This window comes from Theropithecus gelada, chromosome X, assembly GCF_003255815.1.
Source record: "Theropithecus gelada isolate Dixy chromosome X, Tgel_1.0, whole genome shotgun sequence".
NCBI classification, from domain to species: Eukaryota; Metazoa; Chordata; class Mammalia; order Primates; family Cercopithecidae; genus Theropithecus; species Theropithecus gelada.
The window spans coordinates 3,540,036-3,560,476 of NC_037689.1; the positions used below are offsets into that span (position 1 = coordinate 3,540,036).

Here is a 20,441-nt window from a genome sequence, read left to right on the forward strand (position 1 = left end):
ATCAGTTGAAGGTCTTAAAATAAATACCCCTCTCTCTGCATGTGTCTCTTCCTGTCTTTCTACGCATGGGTGCATGTGGGAGTGCAAGCGCACACATAAACACACATACACACACAATTAGTTCTGTTTCCCTGGAGAACCCTAAGATACACACATAGAAGAAAATAACTAGGTGCGGTTTTTGTATTGTTGAAATTTGCCATTTGACATTGGAATACATTCTTAAGTAAATGTGGTTATGTGAGACATCATTTTAATGTCCATTTCTCGCTTTATGTTTTTTTGCTAATGACTTATTACTTGCTGTTTATTTTATATTTATTTTAGACTATGGAAATGATGTTAGACAAAAAGCTAATTTGAGCGATTTTCTTATTCGAGTTCAAATGGGTCATAAAGCAGCGGAGACAACTCACAACATCAACAATGCATTTGGCTCAGGAACTGCTAACGAACCTATGGTGCAGTGGTGGTTCAAGATATTTTGCAAAGGAAACACGAGCCTTGAAGATGAAGAGCATAGTGCTAGCCATCAGAAGCTGACAACGATCAATTGAGAGCAATCATCAAACCTGATCATCTTACAACTACACGAGAAGTTGCCAAAGAAATCAACGTCGACCATTCTATGGTTGTTCAGCATTTGAAGCAAATTGGAAAGGTAAAAAAGCTCAACAGGTTTGCTCATGAGCTGAGCAAAAAAAAAAAAAAAAAAATCATTATTTTGAAGTGTTGTCTTCTCTTATTCCATGCAACAACAACAAATGATTCTCTCAGTTGGATTGCGGTGTGCACCAAAAAGTGGATTTTATATGACAACTGGTGACAATTGGCTCAGTGGATGGACTAAGAAGCTCCAAAGCACTTCCCAAAGCCAAACTTGCACAAAAAAACTCATGGTCACTGTTTGTTGGTCTGCTGCCGGTCTGATCCACTACAGCTTTCTGAATCGCGGGAGAACCATTACATATGATAAATACACTCAGCATATCAACGAGATGCACCAAAAACTGCAACACCTGCTGCCAGCACCAGTCACAGAAAGGGTACAATTCTCCAAGACAACACCCGACCGCACATTGCACAACCAACACTTCAAAAGTAGAAGGAATTGGGCATGAAGTTTTGCCTCATTCATCATATTCATCTTACCTCTTGCCAACCAACTACCACTTCAAGCATCTTGACAACCTTTTGCAGGGAAAACACTTCCACAGCCAGCAGGATGCAGAAAATGCTTTCCAAGAGTTTGTTGAATCCCGAAGCACGAATTTTTGTGCTACAGGAATAAACAAATGTGTTTCTTGTTGGCAAAAATGTGCTAATTGTAATGGTTCCTATTTTCATTAAGAAAGATGTGTTTGAGCCTAGTTATGATTTAAAATTCATGGTTCAAAATCACAATTATTTTTGCAGCAACCTTAGCTGAAATGGATATTTAGGGAAGTACACTAACCATTTTACCTAAAACTTCTAAGTCTATATTTTTAATAAAATAAAGAACATACTTTTCTTAACTAAGCTTAAAGTATCTTGAAGAATATTAATCTATCTTTGGAAATCTTTATATACGCATTTAGAAAATAATAAGATGATTAATCAAAATTACAAGTGATTTTTTTTTCCAAGATGATAGACTGAAGGCTTTGTTAGCGGGCCTCACCTGCTTGGAAACAGCAGAGTGGTGTGTAGAGATTCACAGTGTAAACTTTTATCCAAGAAGGAACACAGGAACTCAATAGAAAAACTGAAAGAAACTTCAGACACTTTGAAAGAAGTGGTGGGCAGCAACCTACACCATGAGCCAGGCAGACCACTGTGAGTCTCCAGAGCATGAAAGCGGGAGAGAATGTCTCCTTGATACACATTCCTACTGAGGAGTTGAGCAAGCCAGACCACAGGGGAGCACCTTAACCCTACCCAGCACTGGAGTTGATCTGGTGAGCAGTGGGAAGTATATGAAAAACAGCAGTACTTTGCATGTACCCTGAAACCCCAGTGGGGACAGAAGGAAACCATTCCTGATAGAGGAACCTTACAGCTAACTCAGGCAGTGGTCACAGGATGCGAGAAGCTCCCAACTGAGATGTGCACTCTAATCTCTCCAGTGGGGACAAACTCCCTTGGCCAGAACTGAGGGGCGAGTGGGAAGTATGCTCTTGCCACAGGAGCAGCAGCCAAGTGTCCCAGCTTTGTGAACAAACAGGGAGAAGTGAGGCCTGAAAGGCATGGTTTCTGTCTCAGGCAGCAGGAAGGCTTATGGCCTGGGGCAGTTCTGCATTCTGAACACAGACTGCCTGGGACCCAGCTAGCCGTTGCCAGCAGAAGACTGTGGGTGTGAGACCCACCTTGTCAAGAGTGTGGGAGTTGGGTGGGTCTCACTGACACCTGCTACTCCTTCTCCCAATGTGGATTCTTTTGTGCAGCAGAGTCAGTTGTGCTTCTCCCTGGAACATTACCCTAGTGGCCAGGGAACTGCCCTCCAAGCCCCATTGGGACCACTGCTTGTGCTTACACATGAGGAGCCAGAATGCAAATCTGTTTGACCCAGCCCAAACCTGGGTTTGCCCCTCCACCTGCCTTGGTAGCATAACACAACAGACAGGGACTTTTGGGAGTTTCATGGCCTTGCCCATCGCCTGAGACACAAGTACTTCCCCTGGGCATCATAAGTCAGGCACAAATCCCATGGCCACCATAGCAATTGGCTCTCTCCTGCAAACACCACCTCCTGGCTAGAGACCAATTGGTGCAGCCCATTACAACATCTGCTGACACAACAACACACCACTTGAGAAGGAGAAAACTTCTGCATGACCTCAGCTAACATCATTTACCCACACCATCCCAGCTAATCAGGAGGTCTTGAGCCTATTCATCTGCCCAGTACATTACTACTATAGCTGGGATTTGAGAAAGCCATCACAGTAATGCTATTTTTAGCCAGGGAAATCTTTCAGAGTCTATGTCATTCCCCTGCTACCCTTATCATAGCTTGTGCTTACACCTGCTGCTGGGAGACCAGAGGGCAGGGCAGCTTGGTCCAGATCCACCCAACACTGTCCCCCTCTGAAGCTCAGAGCAGAGCCTAAGCCACTGCACATCCTGCAGACCTGTCCACAGCCTGAGGCATCAGACAGCTTCTCCACTTGGCTAATAAGAAGCATCAGTGACCAATTCTCCTCAGAAGGAAGAACGAAAATTACAGGTGAATAATCGTAGCCCAAACGGAATGTTAAGCGGAGAGTGCTGGAGCTTATCAGAGAGTTCACTGGAAGAATCTGTGACACACCAAAAAAGAAAAAAGAAAGTAACAAGAAGCTGGCAGAGATCAAACCCTGAGAGACTTAGTAATCTGTGGACAGGGGAGATGGGAGTGCTCTTGGCCTCTCTGGCCCTTGCAGCAGACTGCTGGTATCCAAGCTCAAAGAGGGCTTCTCTGCACTCGTGAGCACAAGTACCAGAGTGAGCTGTGATTTATGGACTCCTCAAGGGCATTACCTTGCTAGCACAAGGTCCCTTCACTTTCCCTCTGGACCGGAGCTATAGCAGTGGGTGCCATGCTGGATGTGCACCCATTGTGAGACTTTGTTTTGCTCAGGGACCTTCAATCCTTGTGTCTTCACATCACTGGATGATTTGCACATATTCCCCCAGCAACAGCTTAGAGTGTGGAAGCCCCACAAGGTGGCTAGACCAGATGAGCAGCAGGATTCACAGCTGTCTGGCCCTCAGGGACTGCCACACCTATGGGAGCAGAGAGTGCACCACATCAAGGGAGCACCCTGTGGGACAAAAGAAACCAGACTGCAGGCCTTGAGTCCCAGAAGTTTCTACTTGTGGGAAGTTTCCTTCAGCAGAGGCACAGGTGCAAGGCCATGCTCAGTGGTGAAAAACTGCAGTTCTACCCCAGCAGTCAGGCAGCTCCAGGGCTCACGAAGGGACCTAGAGAAGGAAACTTCTCCCCCTTGCCCAGCACTTGCAGATACAGGTGGGGCTTCTCTTCCAGGAACTCAGCATGAGTGTGCCTATAGACAGTCTTTCTGGAGCACTTCAGGGTGACTACATCTCCACAAGAGGAGTGCCTTCTGGGTTCAGGCTTGCATAAGAAGTAAAGTCACAACTCCTCTTTACACGGAATGCCAGCATTCCTGCAGATGGACAGAGGTCCTTGTCTGATCTGAATATCCAGAACACTGGGACAAGGGCATGATGAGGAAGCAGATGGCTTTCCTGCTGGCCTGGGAGAGGAGCTGAGATGGCTCCCTTCTGTCCCCTTGCAAAGACCTCAGTACATTTCAGAGAGCTCCCCCAGCCAGCTCAGTCAAGGCTGGGCCTTCTGCCCACAAACGGGATATACCCACCTATATACCCTATATATATAAAACCTATATATGGGTAAACTGCATATACCCACCTGCTTCAGCTGCAGCTGGTTTTCACCTGTGGGTGCCTATACTAGCATGAAGGCTGAACTATTCAATGGCAGAGGTCTCATGAAGCTTATCTCATTCCCCAGTGGTATGCACTTTGTTATTTTTTCCCCAGTATACTTCTCACAAAAATAACAAAATGTACACCATGGGGAAATGAGATAAGCTTCATGAGACCTCTGCCATACTGGCCCATGGGAGACAGTAAGCCTTCTCACACACCCAGCACACTGCTACTATAACCAGCAGCTAAGAAAGCCATTGCACAAAGATTCTGTACAACCAAAGAGCTCATACACAGTCTTTGACACTGAAAGCACCCAGAGCCAAAGCTAGGTGACCATACACTACACCCATTAAAGTCACATCCTCAAGGAGAGAAAAAAATTTAAAAACCCAGTAAAATCAGAAATAAATTTAAAAATAATAAGAGGAAATTATCTACCCAAATGAGAAGGAACCAGAAAAATGATTCTGGCAACGTGCAAAAACAGAGCTCTACAACACCCCCAAAAAGATCACACGAACTCTCCAGTGATGGATCCAAACCAAAATGAAATATTTGAAATATCAGATAAAGAATTCAAAATGTTAATTATTAGGTTGCTAAATGATATCTAAGAGAAAGTTAAAAACCAACATAAAGAAATAACTGGACCAAGTAGAAGAAGAATTTCAGAGCTTGAAGACAAGGCTTTCAAATTAACACAATCAGATAAAATTTTTTAAAAAGGAATTAAAAGAAATGAACAAAGTCTCCAGTAAATATGGGTTTAGGTACAAAACATCCAAATCTAAGAATCACAGGTGTTCCTGAGGGAGAAGAAAAAGCAAAAAACTTGGAAAACCCATTTGAGGAAATATTTGAGGAAAATTTTCCTGGTCTTGCTAGAAATTTAGACATCCAAATACAAGCAGCTCAAAGAACTCACAGCAGATTCATTATAAAAAGGACATTACCAAATCATCAGGCTATCTAAAGTCAACATGAAGGAAAGAATTCTAAGAAGAGTGAGACAAAAGTATTGGATAACTTATAAAGGAAAAACTTATCAGACTAACAGCAGACTTCTCAGCAGAAATCTTACAAGCCAAAAGGGATTGAGTCCTATCTTTAGTCTCCTCAAATGGAATAACTGTCAGCCAAGAATTCTCTATCTATCAAAACCAAGTTTCATAAATGAAAGAGAAATGAAGTCTCTCCCAGACAAGCAAATGCTGATGGAATTTGTCTCCACTAGACCAGAACTATAAGAAATGCAAAAGGAGTTCTAAATATCAAAATGAAAGGTCATATGCACCAGTATGAAAACACTTGAATGCAAAAATTTCACAGGACTTATAAAACTGTAACACATTGAAGAAAATCAAGCAACTAGGTAGCAGCACGATGACTGCAACAGTACATCACATGTCAATATTAACATTGAATGTAAATGGTCTAAATGTGCCACTTAAAAGATACAGATGGACAGAATGGAAAAAAACACAAACCAAATATCTGCTGTCTGCAAGATACCCAGTTAACTTGTAAAGATGCTTATAGACTTAAGGTAAATGGGGAGGAAAAATATTCCATGTTAATGGAAACCAAAAGTGAGTGGGAATAACTATTCTTAGATAAAACAGACTTTAAATCAACAACAGTAAAAAAGACAAAAAATGTCACTATACAATGATAAAGAAATCAATTCAACAAGAAGATACAACAACCCAAAATATATGCACACCTAACTCCAGAGCTCCCAGATTAATAAAACAGAAACTACTATACCTAAGAAAAAGAGATAGAAAGCAATACAATTATAGTGGAGGACTACAACACCCTATGGACAGCACTGGATAGATCATTGTGACAGAAAGTCAACAAACAAACACTGGACTTAAACTGGACTCTAGAACAAGTGGATTTAACAGACATTTACAGAAAATTCTACCCAAAAACTGCAGAATAGACATTCTTATTGTCAGCACATGGGACTTTTTCAAGATAGACCATATGCCAGGCCACAAAACAAGACTTAATAAATTTTAAAAAATCAAAAGCATATCAAGTATCAAATCAACCCAAAGCAGAATAAAACCATAAATCATTTCCAAGAGGAACTCTCAAAACCATACAAATATATGGAAATTAAATAGTCTACTCTTGAATGATCTTTGGGTCAAAAATAAAATCAAGATGGAGATTAAAAATGTTTTTGAAATGAGTGAAAATACTGACACAAGTTATCAAAATTTCCGGGATATAGCAAAAGCAGTGCTAAGATCAAAGTTTATTGCACTAAATGCCTACATCAAAAGGACAAAAAGATCACAAATTTACAACCTAACATCACACCTCAATGAACTGGAGAAACAAGAACAAGCCAAACCCAAAGCTAGCAGAAGAAAAGAAACAAGAAATAACAAAGGTTAGAGTAGAACTCAAGAAAACTGAAAATAAATTTAAAAAATACAATGGTCAATGAAACAAAAAGTTGGTTCTTTGAAAAGATAAACTAAATTAATAAACCACTAGCTAGATAAAGTAAGAAAAGAAGATTCAAATAAGCTCTATCAGAAATGAAAATGGAAACATCATACTGATAACACAGAAATACAAAGGATGACTGAGACTACTATGAACACTTCTATGCACTCAAAGTACAAAATCTAGAGGAAATGGATAAATTCTTGGAAATACACAACCACACAAGCTTGAATCAGGAAAAAAAAAAAAAAATAGAAATCCTGAACAGAGCACTAACAATTAGTGAGACTGAATCAGTTAAAAAAAAAAAAAAAAAAAAAAAAGCCCAAAATCTCCCAACCAAAAAATCAAAACAAAACAAACAAACAAACGAAACACCCAGGACCAGATGGATTCACAGCCAAATTCTATGAGACAAAGAACTGATGCCAATCCAACTGAAACTGCCCCAAAAGATTGACAATAAGGGAATCCTCCTTAACTCATTCTACAAAGCCAGTGTCATCCTGATACCAAAGCCACAAAAGGACATAAAAAAAGAAAGCTACAAATCAATATACTAATGAACATAAATGCAAAAATCTTCAACTAAATATTAGCAAACCTAATCTACCAGCACATCAAAGAGATCATTCACCAAGATCAAGTCGGTTTCATCCCAGGGATGCAAGCATGGTTCAATATACACAAGTCAATAAATGTGATTCACTATATAAACAGAATTAGAAACAAAAACCATATGGTCATCTTAATAGATGCAGAAAAAGCATTCAATAAAACAGAGCATCCCTTTATGATGAAAAACCTCCAACAAACTAGGTACAGAAGAAACATACCTCAAAATATTAAGAGCCTTTTATGAGAAACCCACAGCCAACATCAAAATGAATGGAGAAAAGTTTAAAGCATTCCCCTTAAGAACTGGAAAAAGACAATTATACTCACTTTCACCACTTCTATTCAACATAGTACTAGAAGTCCTAGCCAGAGCAATCAGGCAAGACAAAGAAATAAAGGTGATCCAAATTGAAAAAAGGAAGTCAAACTATCTCTTGTTTATAACTCAGGAATGGAAAACCAAATACTGCACATTCTCGCTTGTAAGTGGGAGCTAAGCTATGGGTACACAAAGGCATACAGAGTAGTATAATGGACACTGGAGACACAGAAACGGGGAGGTTGTGGGGGGTGAGGGAAGAAAAATTATCTACTGGGTATAATGTACACTATTCAAGTGATGAATGCACTAAAAGCCCAGACTTGACCATAGTACAATTCATCCATGTAACCAAAAACCACACATAACCATAAAGCTACTGAAATAATAAAATAAATAAAAATACTAAAAAAAACACAAAATTACAAGTGAATAAAACACTTCTAAATGTTTAAAGGAGCTCATTTATTGGAATGCTGTAAATTTTTCTACTGCAATTTTGGCTAGGAAATAAAGTGATTCTTAAAAGCAAACGAGAACAAAACAGCAAGCGCAGTAACAAGGCCCTCACAAACTCAAGACCCAAGTTACACACATGATTTTATGCTGAATTAAAACCATATTAATTATTAGGTATTAAATAGTAATTAATACTTAATGACAGAAGTTGAGGAAGAGCTAAAAAGACTACTAAATAATCAAAAGCAGTTTTCTGAGTCAAATATGGAACCCTTCAAATGGTTTTGAAAGCCTATAAGCTAACCTATAAATATCAAAACACTAGAACAGTGGAGGCAATCCTGTAACTAGTCATATAAAGAAGTATTCCTTACCAGAGCAATTACCAAAACATCCTTTCATTAAAGGATTTCCTTAGATTCTTATACTCCAACTCAAAGAGTAACTGTATTCCTCTATATGACCAGCATATCCCAAAACTGCTTTCCTTAGTTTCATACCCTTAGAAATAGAGAAGGATCTTCTCTTTCAGCATAGACCTTAAAATCCAATCCTCTTATTTTATATTGAGCAAACTAGACAGACTATATTGAAGCTAGACTATATGACTTGCCAATCCTGTAGTCTCACAGCTAAGCAGGAGTTTACCCATTTTACTATGTCTTTCTATAATGGGCCTTTGAGCCTTCTCGGGGCTATTTTGGTTTGTGGATAACTATCTATATTTGTTTTTTTGTAGGGGAATGAAGACTGGTTATCTCCTACTCCACTATCTTGGTGACATCACCTGCTACTGTGCCTTCTCTGGTTTAAATTTGTATGTACTAACTCCCACGTCAGAAAGAGAAATTTACTATATCAGTGCAATTATGAGGGACCTGGCATAGTGCCTAACACACTGTGGTTGGCACTTGAACTGGTATATACCAGTTTCCTAAGTCAATCTAATGAAATCAGCAACCTCTCTTCATCTCACTCCTAGTGGGTCTTAACCTTGACACTACCTCCCTGCTTTGAAGGACAATAAAACTGGGGCAGCAAATATATTTTAAAAATAAATAAATGCTGCTTAATGAGATCACTTGGACAGATTTCTTGCCTAATTCTGAAAATTATTTACTAATAAATAATATCTTTCCCTTATCATTGAAAATGTGTTTAAAAGAGTGTTTTGTCAAAGCAAATGACAAAACTTTACTTTGAAAACTTCTGCTGACCTTTTATTCCTGAAAAAAATGGTACAAATTAACCTATACCTCTACAAAATAAGTTTGCAAAGCATGTCAAGCATTTGGTGCAGCGCTTTTTCTGTTTCTTACCAGGTCCCGTTGATCCTCCTGTACCAGATCCATTTTGTGTACCAAGCAAAATATTTTGGCATCTGGAGAGTTCTGCAGAATGGCCTCCAGGCATGATTGGTAATAGTGCATGTCCTTTTCCAGTTCGCGGCTCTCCACATCAAAGACATAAATCAGAACCTCCACATTTCGGAAGATGTTGTCCCGTTGGCTAGTAAAATAATTTTCCATGAAGGTGTCTTGCCTGGTAGAAAAAAAATATATAGTAAGCAAATCCGCAGTTCAATCACTCCTCCTTATGACCTATTTTTGTTGGCTTGATCAATGTGAAAGATAACCTTAAGGCTTCAATCTAAAGGGCAAATCATAACAAATAAGTCTGGCCTTACCTTCTTACCTCTTGAGGCACAACTTGAGCCAACAAAAGAAGTTTGCAAAGCATGTCAACCATTTGGTGCAGCCCCTTTTCTGTTTCTTACCAGGTCCCACTGATTCTCCTGTACCAGATCCATTTCTCTGCCCCTCTCCTTATATTCTAAACACACTGACTTTTTCTCAATTCCTCAAGTGACACATGGTTTATCCCTATGTAGCCTTTACACATGCTGTTCACTCTGTCTCAGATGCTACCCCCCACCTCTTCATCTAGTTAACCCCTGCTTGTCTCTTTAGATTTCAGTTCAATCCATATTTCCTCACAGAAACTGCCCATGGCCTCCTGATAGGTCAATCCACTAAGCATAGGCTCTTATATCAATACATTCCTCTTACTTCTAACACTTACCACAAGTTATTACACTTGTTTGTGAGAGTTCTTCATTAATACCATTCACTTCCCTAGACAGCAAGTTCCATGTATGTTACTATTCTTCATTGTTTCCCAGCTTCTAACAGTGTTAAGTACTCAATGAAAATTTGCTGAATGAATAACTCAACAGTCAAATATTCTAAACTACATTAAAATGACTCCAATGGTAACTTTTTTTTTTTTTTTTGAGATGGAGTCTCGCTCTGTCGCCCAGGCTGGAGTGCAGTGGCCAGATCTCAGCTCACTGCAAGCTCCACCTCCCGGGTTTACGCCATTCTCCTGCCTCAGCCTCCCGAGTAACTGGGACTACAGGCGCCCGCCACCTCGCCCGGCTAGTTTTTTTGTATTTTTTTTGTAGATGTTGCTCTCTGCTCCTTAGGCTAAGTGCTGCTTTCCAGGAAGCTCTCAATTACCACTTGGCCAGCAGAAAACAGTAGCATCCGGTAGTAGGAGAAAAAAATCAGCAACCTAGGTTCTAGTCCTGCACTTTGCTATTAATTAGCTGTGTGAACTCAGCAGAATCATAATCTCCCCAGGCCTCAGTTGCCTTATCTGTAAAAACGAAGATCATCACATCTTAGTGCCTAAAAGCAAGGGACTTGGGACTAATGTCTTAACACGGATTCGAAAATTAGAACCAATGATAATGAGGAAGGATTTGTATGGAGATAGGTGCTAAGATGTTAAGTGATCCATCTGCTATCAGGAATGGAGTCATTTTCTTATAGAGTATTTAGCTATTGCATTATTCTTTCAACACATATTCACTGAGCACCCACTCTATGGCTGGCTCTATGCTAAGAGCTGGGATACACTGAGCTAGCAATATCTATGCATTTTGTGAGGCACTCTGCTATGCAACTTTGTATAAATTATCTTAATCATCAAAACAACCCTATGAGCTGGTACCATTGCCTTCACTACTGTACAGATGAAGAAACTGTGGCTCAGAGAGTTTAAATGATTTACCCAAGATAACACAGTTAACAGAGCTGAGGTGCAAACCCCAATCTGACTCCAAAACCTATGCTCCTATCCACTGTGCAATGCACACTGCTCCTTCAGCACAGAGATGCAATGGCCATAGGGTAGGGAGCAACATCAGCATACATCCATAGGGTGTGTACAATTGTGATGGAATATGTGGTGAATACTTTGCTCATAAGAGGAAGAGCTAACTCCTACTCTTCCAAAAAGTAGGTCACTTAGCTAGAGAATGTGTGCTCAGTGTCTGATCTACAGTATTGAGACTGCCTGGAGAAAATTATTGATGTTTTATTACTAAGAACAAAGTAGTATGGTATGACAGCTAAGAGCTCAGCACTGGTGTCAGGATGCCTGAGACAGAAACCTAATTTATTCCTCCACAAAAGGGGATAATCTATCCCAAACTACAGATACCTAGATAGAGCTTGGATTAGTGCTATTTAAACATGTCACATACAGAGGGCATTTTCACAATTCCATAAAAGTCAGAGATGTTTATTGACTCAAGTGTCAATTTTGAACTAATTTCTATCTAATCTATTACAAATGATAGTTACTCTAGGTGTATTCACCATGCTGATATGCTAGATGCCATGATTACTGACATCAACTTCACAAACAAGTAAGCAGATGGTACTTACCCACCACAATCCCACAGGTTCAATACCAGGTTTCCCAGAAATCGAACATGAGAATGTTCTACATCAACTGGAAGACAAATATGACAGATCTAGTAATTATAGCAGGTGAAGTGAAATTCAAAATAAGCAAAGCACTAACCCATGAAATTTAGAAGGACCAAAGTGGAGTGAAATGCTCAAAGCCACAACAAGAAGGTGATTTTCAGCTGAGTAGTGTGGTTTAGTGGCAAGGTGGGCACCTAAACTACCCTGAGCTACAGAATTGGCTCTCATGTAAGTCATTTTACTTTTTAGTAGTTTAATACCTAGAGCAGAAACAATCTCCAATTACAATACTTATGTTAAAATTTCAACATGTAATAGATATATACCATTTAATCAGCCTTCCCTGTCCCACCTGCCCCCACCAACCTCACACACACACACAAATTTTAAAAAAAAGTAACAAAAAACAAACATAACACATAACCAAATGAACTCCTGCTATTGATTTCCTTTCCAGTTAATGACCCTAACTTTTTCCCACTTTTGACTCTTCTATCCACATTCAATACATTGCTAGTCCTTTGTAATCTCTCTTAATTCCATTCCTTATTTTATAACCCACCACAAACACTAAGGAAGCCCCTTATCATCTGTCTACACTACTACAATAGCTCCATAACTGACCTCCCCACCAAAAAGCCTTACTCACTTTTACTTCATCCTACAGGCTACTGTCAGGCTCATCTTCTTAACACTACTTTGAACATGTCACTCCCCATTCAAAACACTTTCAATGGCTCCTCCATGCCTATGGGGAGGCATTCAAGGTCCTTCACAATTTGGCTTCCAGTCTACCTATACATTCCCCAATGATCCACATTAATAAAGCCTTTCACTCCAGCCCAATTTGGTTTATTCACAGTCCTCCCAAACCCCACTACCTCCCCAACCCCCAAAATACTTTACACCAGGGGTCGCAAACTTGCTAACAGGGGCCAGGCCAGTAAACGTATATGAGCAAAGTTGGCCACATATGGAGGGTAAACATCTACCCAATGGGATAGTAGAGTGAGCAGCAGTTACTCAGCTCTGGTTCCTTTGCCATGCAGGAATGGGGGCTCTGGGTTACCAGACCTTTAAGTTTTTCAGCAGTAGTGGGAAATCCATATTTTTATGAAAACTTTTACATGTTGATAACTAATTGCCATTTTTAGAAAACATCACATGGGCCAAACAAAACACATCTACAGGTCTTATCCAGGATACAGGCTGCCTGTTTGCGACCTCTGAGTTACACTTCCCTCCCCTCTATTCTTCACCTACTCTGTTCATCTGCCTGGAAAGCCCTCCCCATCTTTCTTTCAAACTATATTCATCTTTTAAGAGCCAGCCTAAATCCCACCTCCTCTAAAAGCCCTGCCTGGCTACCCCCACTTACCGTCATCTCTCCCTCTGAATTCATTCAAACATTTATTAAGCATCTACTCTCTGCCAGGCACTAAAAATCCCAAGGAGTAATAATGAAAGATTTTATCCTGAAAATTTATCAAAGTCTAGGAATTATAATCTATACAATTTGTGATAATCACACAGTGATATTTCTCCTATGACTATCTCAAAGCTGTTGCTTAAATTGACTGCTATCTAACTTTTGTGCAATTTTATCTTCTTATAAACTACATTGTAAGCAGCAGAGCATTATTTTAAAAAGCACGGGCTTTGGAGTCGAACAAATCTTCATTCAAATATCATGGCTCTACCTCTCTGTGTGACCTTGGGCAAGTCACTTAAGCTCTGAGTATTAGTTTCCTCTTCTATTAAAAAAGTAAGTGGGCAGGGGGGCGCGGGGCATAGCATTGACCTCACAGGATTACTATGAGGATTCAATGAATTCTCATACATAAAGTGCCTGGCACGTAGTAGGTGCTCAAACTACTTCCCTTCTCCCCTTTACTTCCCCCTCCTTGGAAAAGGAATCATATCTTACATGTCTTTGTATTTCCAACAGAGTCTACGAGAGAGTAGGTGCTCAAACTGCTATTAATTTGAAGACTATGTATACGGTCTAGTACTAAAAAAAAATGGAAAGAAGTGCTACTGAGAAAGGGAAAGACAATAACAAAAGAAGTGACAGGATTCAGTGACTGTTTAGACATGGGGCACATGGGATAGAAATCAGGTTTCTACTCCCATATCATAGAAATTATTCTCATCAAGTGACCAATGGCCCCATAACCAAATCCAATGGACCTTTTAGTCCTTGTCTTACTTTCTGCAGCATGACACTGTTGACTACTCTCTTCTCAAAAAATTCTCTTCTCTTGGTCTCTGATATCATATCTACAACTTCTCTGGCAGATCCTCCCTTACAATTCCTATTCTTCTTTCTGTCCCTTAAATGTTGGGAGTTCTTCAGGACTCCATCCTTGGCCACCTTCCCCAAGGCAAGCTAGTCTATTCGTATTATTTTATTTGCCATTTAGACACTGATGACTCAGAAACAGGTATCTCTAGGACAGACTTCTCTCCTACCTTTCTGACATATATTACAGATCTCCATTTGAATAAACCACAAGTATACCAAACTCAACGTATCCAAGTATATGTAGCTCATCATCTCCCCTTTCTTCCTACAAATCTATTCCTCTTTCAGTCTTCTCTATCTCAGTGAATTCAACCAGTTGCCTAAGCCAAAACCTCAGTTTCATCCTTCAGTCCGCTTTTTTCCTCATCATTCTCCCTAAATCTACCAGGAAGTCTGGCTGACTCTATCTCTTAAATAGATCTCAAATCCATTTGCTTCTCGCCATATCCACTATCATCACCCTAGCCCAAACTAAGCCCCCATCATCTCTCACCTGGTCTACTAAAATAGTTTCCTAACCTATCAACCTCTTTCTAACCTTGCCTCCCTCCAATCTATCCTCCATATTACAGATAGAGTGATCTCTCTCCAAAATGCAGATTTTCATTCTTCTTTAAACAGAAAAAAAACCATGTCTCTCTGCATATGCACAATTGTATACACCCAGAAAAGAAAGGGCCAGAAGGATAACCTCAAAACTACTAATTGTGGTTGTCCCTAGGAAGCAGGCCTGAGAGGGAGAAAAGAGGCTTTTCACACGTCTGTAATGTTTGAATTTTTCACAAGTACTACTTTTGTAATTAAAACTGAAAATTAAAAATATAAAATATAAATCTGCTCATGTTGCTTTTTTTTTTTTTAAACATTTTCCCTAATCCCCGGGACCTGTAAAATATCGCTCTTCTGTTTAAAACTCTCTCTACCCTCAGGTCCTACTACCTAACTTGGCTTACAAGACATTTTATGATCTAACCACCCACTTCCTGCTTCCCTCTTTAGTCTCATGTCTTCCATATATGGCTTTCTGGCTCTCCTAGTCTTCCTACCCTATTATCACAAGAACAACTAAAAAGAACCAAGAACAGAGCTTTGGGGAATGACACACACTTACGGGGCAGAAAGAAGAAAATACTATGATAAAGATTTTTTTTAAAGAGAGATGGGATGGTTAAAGATAATGGAAGAAAACCAGGGTAACAGAGCATTAAATAAAAGCCAAGGGAACAGAGAATTTTGAGAAGGTAGGAAATCTTGGAGCCGTCAACAGTGTTTGAGACTAAAATACTTCATAATCATTTTTATTGACAAGTTTACTGTTCCAACAAATACATTTTAGCAGCCCCCTAATAAATTAATAATATCACAATCATGTACTCTTACTTCAAATTTCAAAACACAGTAGGCTCTAAGTTTAACAAAATAAAACTGGACTATTTTCAGCAATGAGAAACTAGAAAAACACTAAAACATTAAAATCAATGTAATATTTTAAAAGTACTCTTACTACTTTTAAAGAAAATCAGCAACTACATAAAGAGGACTATCAAGCAAAAAGTAATGCACTATATATGTATTTTGAACTTGTCTGTAAGTTTAGCAGTAGAACCCAGGTATTTCTTTAGCAATGACAAACTAGCTAATGATGATATCCTAAAACATAGTATTTTAAAGTATACTTTCACTATCTGTAAGGAGATACAGTGATTACTAACAAAGTATTAGTAATAAAGGTTCTGCTTGAGATATTCTAAGGACAAGAGCTCTGTCCTGTTCTCTGTGCCTCCTACATAAAAAGTTCCAGAAAAGCACTTGCTAAATAAATGGTTTGCCTTAATGTATAGGGTTCATATAATTCGCAAAATTCTGTTCACAATAAGGCTGCTAGGTTATATCAAAACTATTTCAAGCAGTTTGAATAGCTCTGAAATGTTGGTTGCAAGACTGTTCTCTGGATTCAGGGTAATAAGTCAACTCTGATCAGCTATATAAAAACAGCAACAGCAACTGGACTAGAAAAAGGTGCTTCAACAAAGTGTGCAGAATTTAAAACAGAAATAAAAATACGTCTGCCAGGAATTGTTAGGAGAGGGTAAGCTAGATAGAATGTGGCATAAGGAATAAGGGAAGAGCATAGATTGACATTCCAGCTCTGATACTTCCTAGCTTAGTGATATTAACTTCTAAGTTGTACCTCCTTCTTTATTCCCTATAAAAATGAAGTTAAGATGAGAACTAAAGTAAATAAAACAGTACACAAAAGCCTGACAAATAACAGTTGTTCAGTAACTATTAGCTTCCTCTAATCTACTGAAACCATAAGGGTAATTAGGCCCAAATATTTAACTTGAAAGAAAAAAAAAAAGTTTTAATCTATCAAATCAAGACAGAGAGAAGTTTGGACAGGTAGACTTTCCAGAGGCCAGAGCTACAGATGTCAATTAAAGAGGCATGACAGGCCATGGGACATTATCCTGACCAAAACTTTCGACCAATGACTTAGATGAAAACTAGATGAGATATTCATCAAATGTACAAACTCCATGGAGTTAGGAAATATAGCTAATATATCAGATAAGAGAATAAGTAGCTAAAATGAAAATAGGATCCAATCCCTTTTTTTATGGATGAGAAAAAAGGGATTGGACTTGTTCTGAATTTCACAGTTAACAAACAAAGGGTACAGGAACATATCATGGGCTAAAACAAACAAAACTAAATAATTTAATAGAAGTAAGCATTTATTCTTTGGTTTAAAATATTAATTGCCCAAAAGCCAGAAGGGTATGTGTTTTAATAACAACATATTTGAAAGGGAATTTGAATATATTTGAAAGGGTTTTTTGGTAAGACTCCTCATAACAAAACTTACTCCAGAAAAGGAGGATACATGTTAGACTGTGCTAACAGCAATGTAATGTCCAGAATAACAGATGTGATAGGCCCACTCTGCCCTGATCAGACTCCACCTGCATCCAAGTCTCAGTACCATAAGAAAAATGTAGACAAGTTTGAACAAGTCCTTAAAAATGTTTCAAAATATGTCAAATGAGAAATAGATGGAAGAGCTGGACATTTTTAACTTAAGGAAGACATGATTTGTGAAGCAAGATGGCCGGGCATGGTGGCTCACACCTGTAGTCCCAGCACTTTGGGAGGCCAAGGCGGGAGGATCACCTGAGGTCAGGAGTTCGGGACTAGCTTGGCCAACATGGTGAAACCCCATCTCTACTAAAAATAAAAAAAATTAGCTGGATGTGGTGGTACACACCTGTAGTCCCAGCTACTTGGGAGGCTGATTCAGGAGAATCCCTTGAACCAGGAGGAGGAGGTTGCAGTGAGCTGAGATCATGCCACTGCACTCCAGCCTGGATGATAGAGCAAGACTCTGTCTCCAAAAAGAAAAAAAAAAAAAAAAAGATTTGTGAGGCAAGAGATGGCTTGGACAAACTCAGACAATGACTATCCTCAAATTTTTGTAGAGGCTTAAGAGAACAGAAAGAGAACAAGCTAACAGGAAAAAAAAAAAAGAAAGAGGCCAGGCACGGTGGCTCACACCTGTAATCCCAGCACTTCGAGAAGCAGAGGCAAGCAGATCACTTGAGGTCAGGAGTTAGAGATCAGCCTGGCCAACACGGTGAAACCTTGTCTCTGGTAAAAATATAAAATTAGCTGGGCGTGGTTGTGGGTGCCTGTAATTCCAGCTACTCGTGAGGCTGAAGCACAAGAATCACTTGAACCCAGGAGGTAAGACTGCACCACTGCACTCCAGACTGGGCAAGAGAGTGCAAGACTCCATCTTAAACAATAACAACAAAAAATACATTCAAGAAACAGCTTTCTAGTCATCAAAGCTGCCCCAATTATGAGAGTCTACACTTACACTCCAAGCACCATAAGAACAGAAATGAGGTTTCCTTCTCTTTTATTTCCTAGGGTCTGAAACATACTGTGTTTTTAAAATGCTGTTGTTTTTGAAACTTCAGGAACTGTATAGAGTAGTGGGTGGCCTGTCCCTAAAAATAAAGGACCAAGCAGAATCCAGAAATGCTTGAATGCTACAGAAGGAAATGGCAGTACAACCCAGAGACAGAAGGGCTCTCCCAGGATCCTACATTCACTGTCCATGGCAGCCCAATTAGTACATACTAACACTCAAACTATAAAAGGCAACAACATATTCCCTAAATCAGAACCAAAACTCTAATGAGATCATCTATGTGTATCCAGGAAAAGAAGTAGCAGAGTACAGATCAAGTTAACCTCTTTCCTTCCCACCACCGTAATTTACCTTTTAACGAAGACAAGGTGTAACTACTGCTTTAAAAAATCTTAGGATATTTTACTGTTATGCTTGTTAATACCTATGAATTTCCCTTTGTATAAGAGTTAAAAACACTCTCCCCACAAGACGAACAAACAATGCTTGTTTAAGAAATAGCAGGATAAACAAAAAGTTGGATAAGGGCAATCCACTTCATAAACAACCTAGAAAGAAAAGAACCTCCCTGAAGAGAGCAAGCAGCAGTAACTGGAATTAGGCCATACCTCTTTGAGAACCAATGCAAAAAGGGTAAACATGCTCCATAACAAATCCCCCAACCTTTCTGCATCCCCAAGCTACTGCAAACAAGTGTGTTATGCAGATTATTAAGAGTTAAGATCACCTGACTTTACGATAAGATAAAACATCTTACTTGTTGCGCCAAGACGACGTGTGTCTCTGGCAATATAATTTGCAAAGATAATAGACCTCATGCTGGTCTTACCAGATCCACTTTTACCCATCAACAGCACCTAAGGACAAAGTAGGGAAAAGGAAAGGAAAAAAGTTAGCAATCTAGAGCAAATCAAGTCTAAAGGGATCTATTTCTCTCCTGGATTTGATATTTTCCTGAACTGACAGTACCAACAACCTGGTGTGGATACTCACAACTAACTAAACTCTTCCTAACCAAGGGTGAATGCAGAGATACTTAGAATTCCAGAAGCCAGACACTTACCTGTCACAGGACACACATCCTTTAGGTGACAGAATTACACTGACTCTATGCTATTAAGATGCACTGTTAATATGTTCAGAAACACATTAGAAAAATACCACGTTTAGAGGAAACTAAACCCTGTTCTATCATAACCCAATGTTTTGTTATCTGAATTACCTAGCAGAGGATTGCAATATAACTGAAAGTTCTTCCTCCTCCTGCTCAAGGTCAATCTTTCCACCTCTGCCTTTGATCTCATCCCTTCCACTTACCGCTATGCTCTTGTTCCATTTATTACTATCCTTCCTTTTTCTTTTCAAAAGCTTCCCATGGCCTGCAGGATGAAGTCCTCAGACTACATATAAGACCCTCCTTGATCTCGTCTATCTACTTCTCATCCCTCATCTCCTGTCCCTCTTGGCCTGAAAGTTTTAGCTTACAGCCACACTTAATTGAACTGCTGGTAGTCCCTCTGATTGCTCCCAACCCTCTGGAAGGTCCTGCATCTGTGCCATTGTTTCACACAGTACTATCTGCCAGTAAACTATCCATTCTCCTTCTTCCTTCAGCTCAATTGCAGTTACCCTTCAAGACTTGGTTCAGTAATCATTTTTGCAAGAAGATATTCTGAGTCCAATGCTCTAGGCTGACTTAAGTGTCTTACCTCTGTCCTCCCATGGCACTGTTATTTCATTGCAAAGACTATAATGCACTGCAGTTACTTATTTTGGGGGGGTCTGTCCCTCTCTCTCAGAAGACTCTGAGCTCTGCAAGGGGAGAGAGAGTCCCCTCATACCTCCAGTGCCTAACATACAACAGATGCTCCAAGTATGTACATCAAAAGGACAAGCAAGTTATCAAAACAAATATATAAAGCAAGAGAGTATCTGACAGTGAGAATTGTCCAAGGGCAAGGGTAGCCTCATGAAGGTAAGCAGCCTTCCTGTCAATGTCAGCATCTCACACAGAGAGCACTTGTCAAAGATGTTGTATACTCTTATACTAAAAGGAAATTTAGTAAAGTGACTTTTGAGAGTCCTTTCAAATCTAGACTTTACGAAATATAGTTCCAA

At 39.5% G+C, this 20,441-nt stretch overlaps 1 protein-coding gene across 4 annotated transcripts in view; it reads right to left on the minus strand.

The window, feature by feature from the left end:
• Positions 1–20,441, minus strand: part of RRAGB (Ras related GTP binding B) — a 38,462-nt gene that overhangs the window by 14,772 nt on the left and 3,249 nt on the right. For 2 of the 4 annotated variants that reach the window (XM_025373502.1, XM_025373504.1), the window contains exons 3-6: positions 19,081–19,180; positions 14,009–14,092; positions 12,037–12,103; positions 9,622–9,844 (exon numbers count right to left, since the gene is read on the minus strand). In XM_025373502.1, coding sequence (XP_025229287.1) covers positions 9,622–9,844; positions 12,037–12,103; positions 14,009–14,092; positions 19,081–19,180 — 474 coding nt within the window. The remainder of the gene's footprint in view (positions 1–9,621; positions 9,845–12,036; positions 12,104–14,008; positions 14,093–19,080; positions 19,181–20,441) is intronic. The other 2 variants (XM_025373505.1, XM_025373503.1) reach the window with 1 other exon arrangement.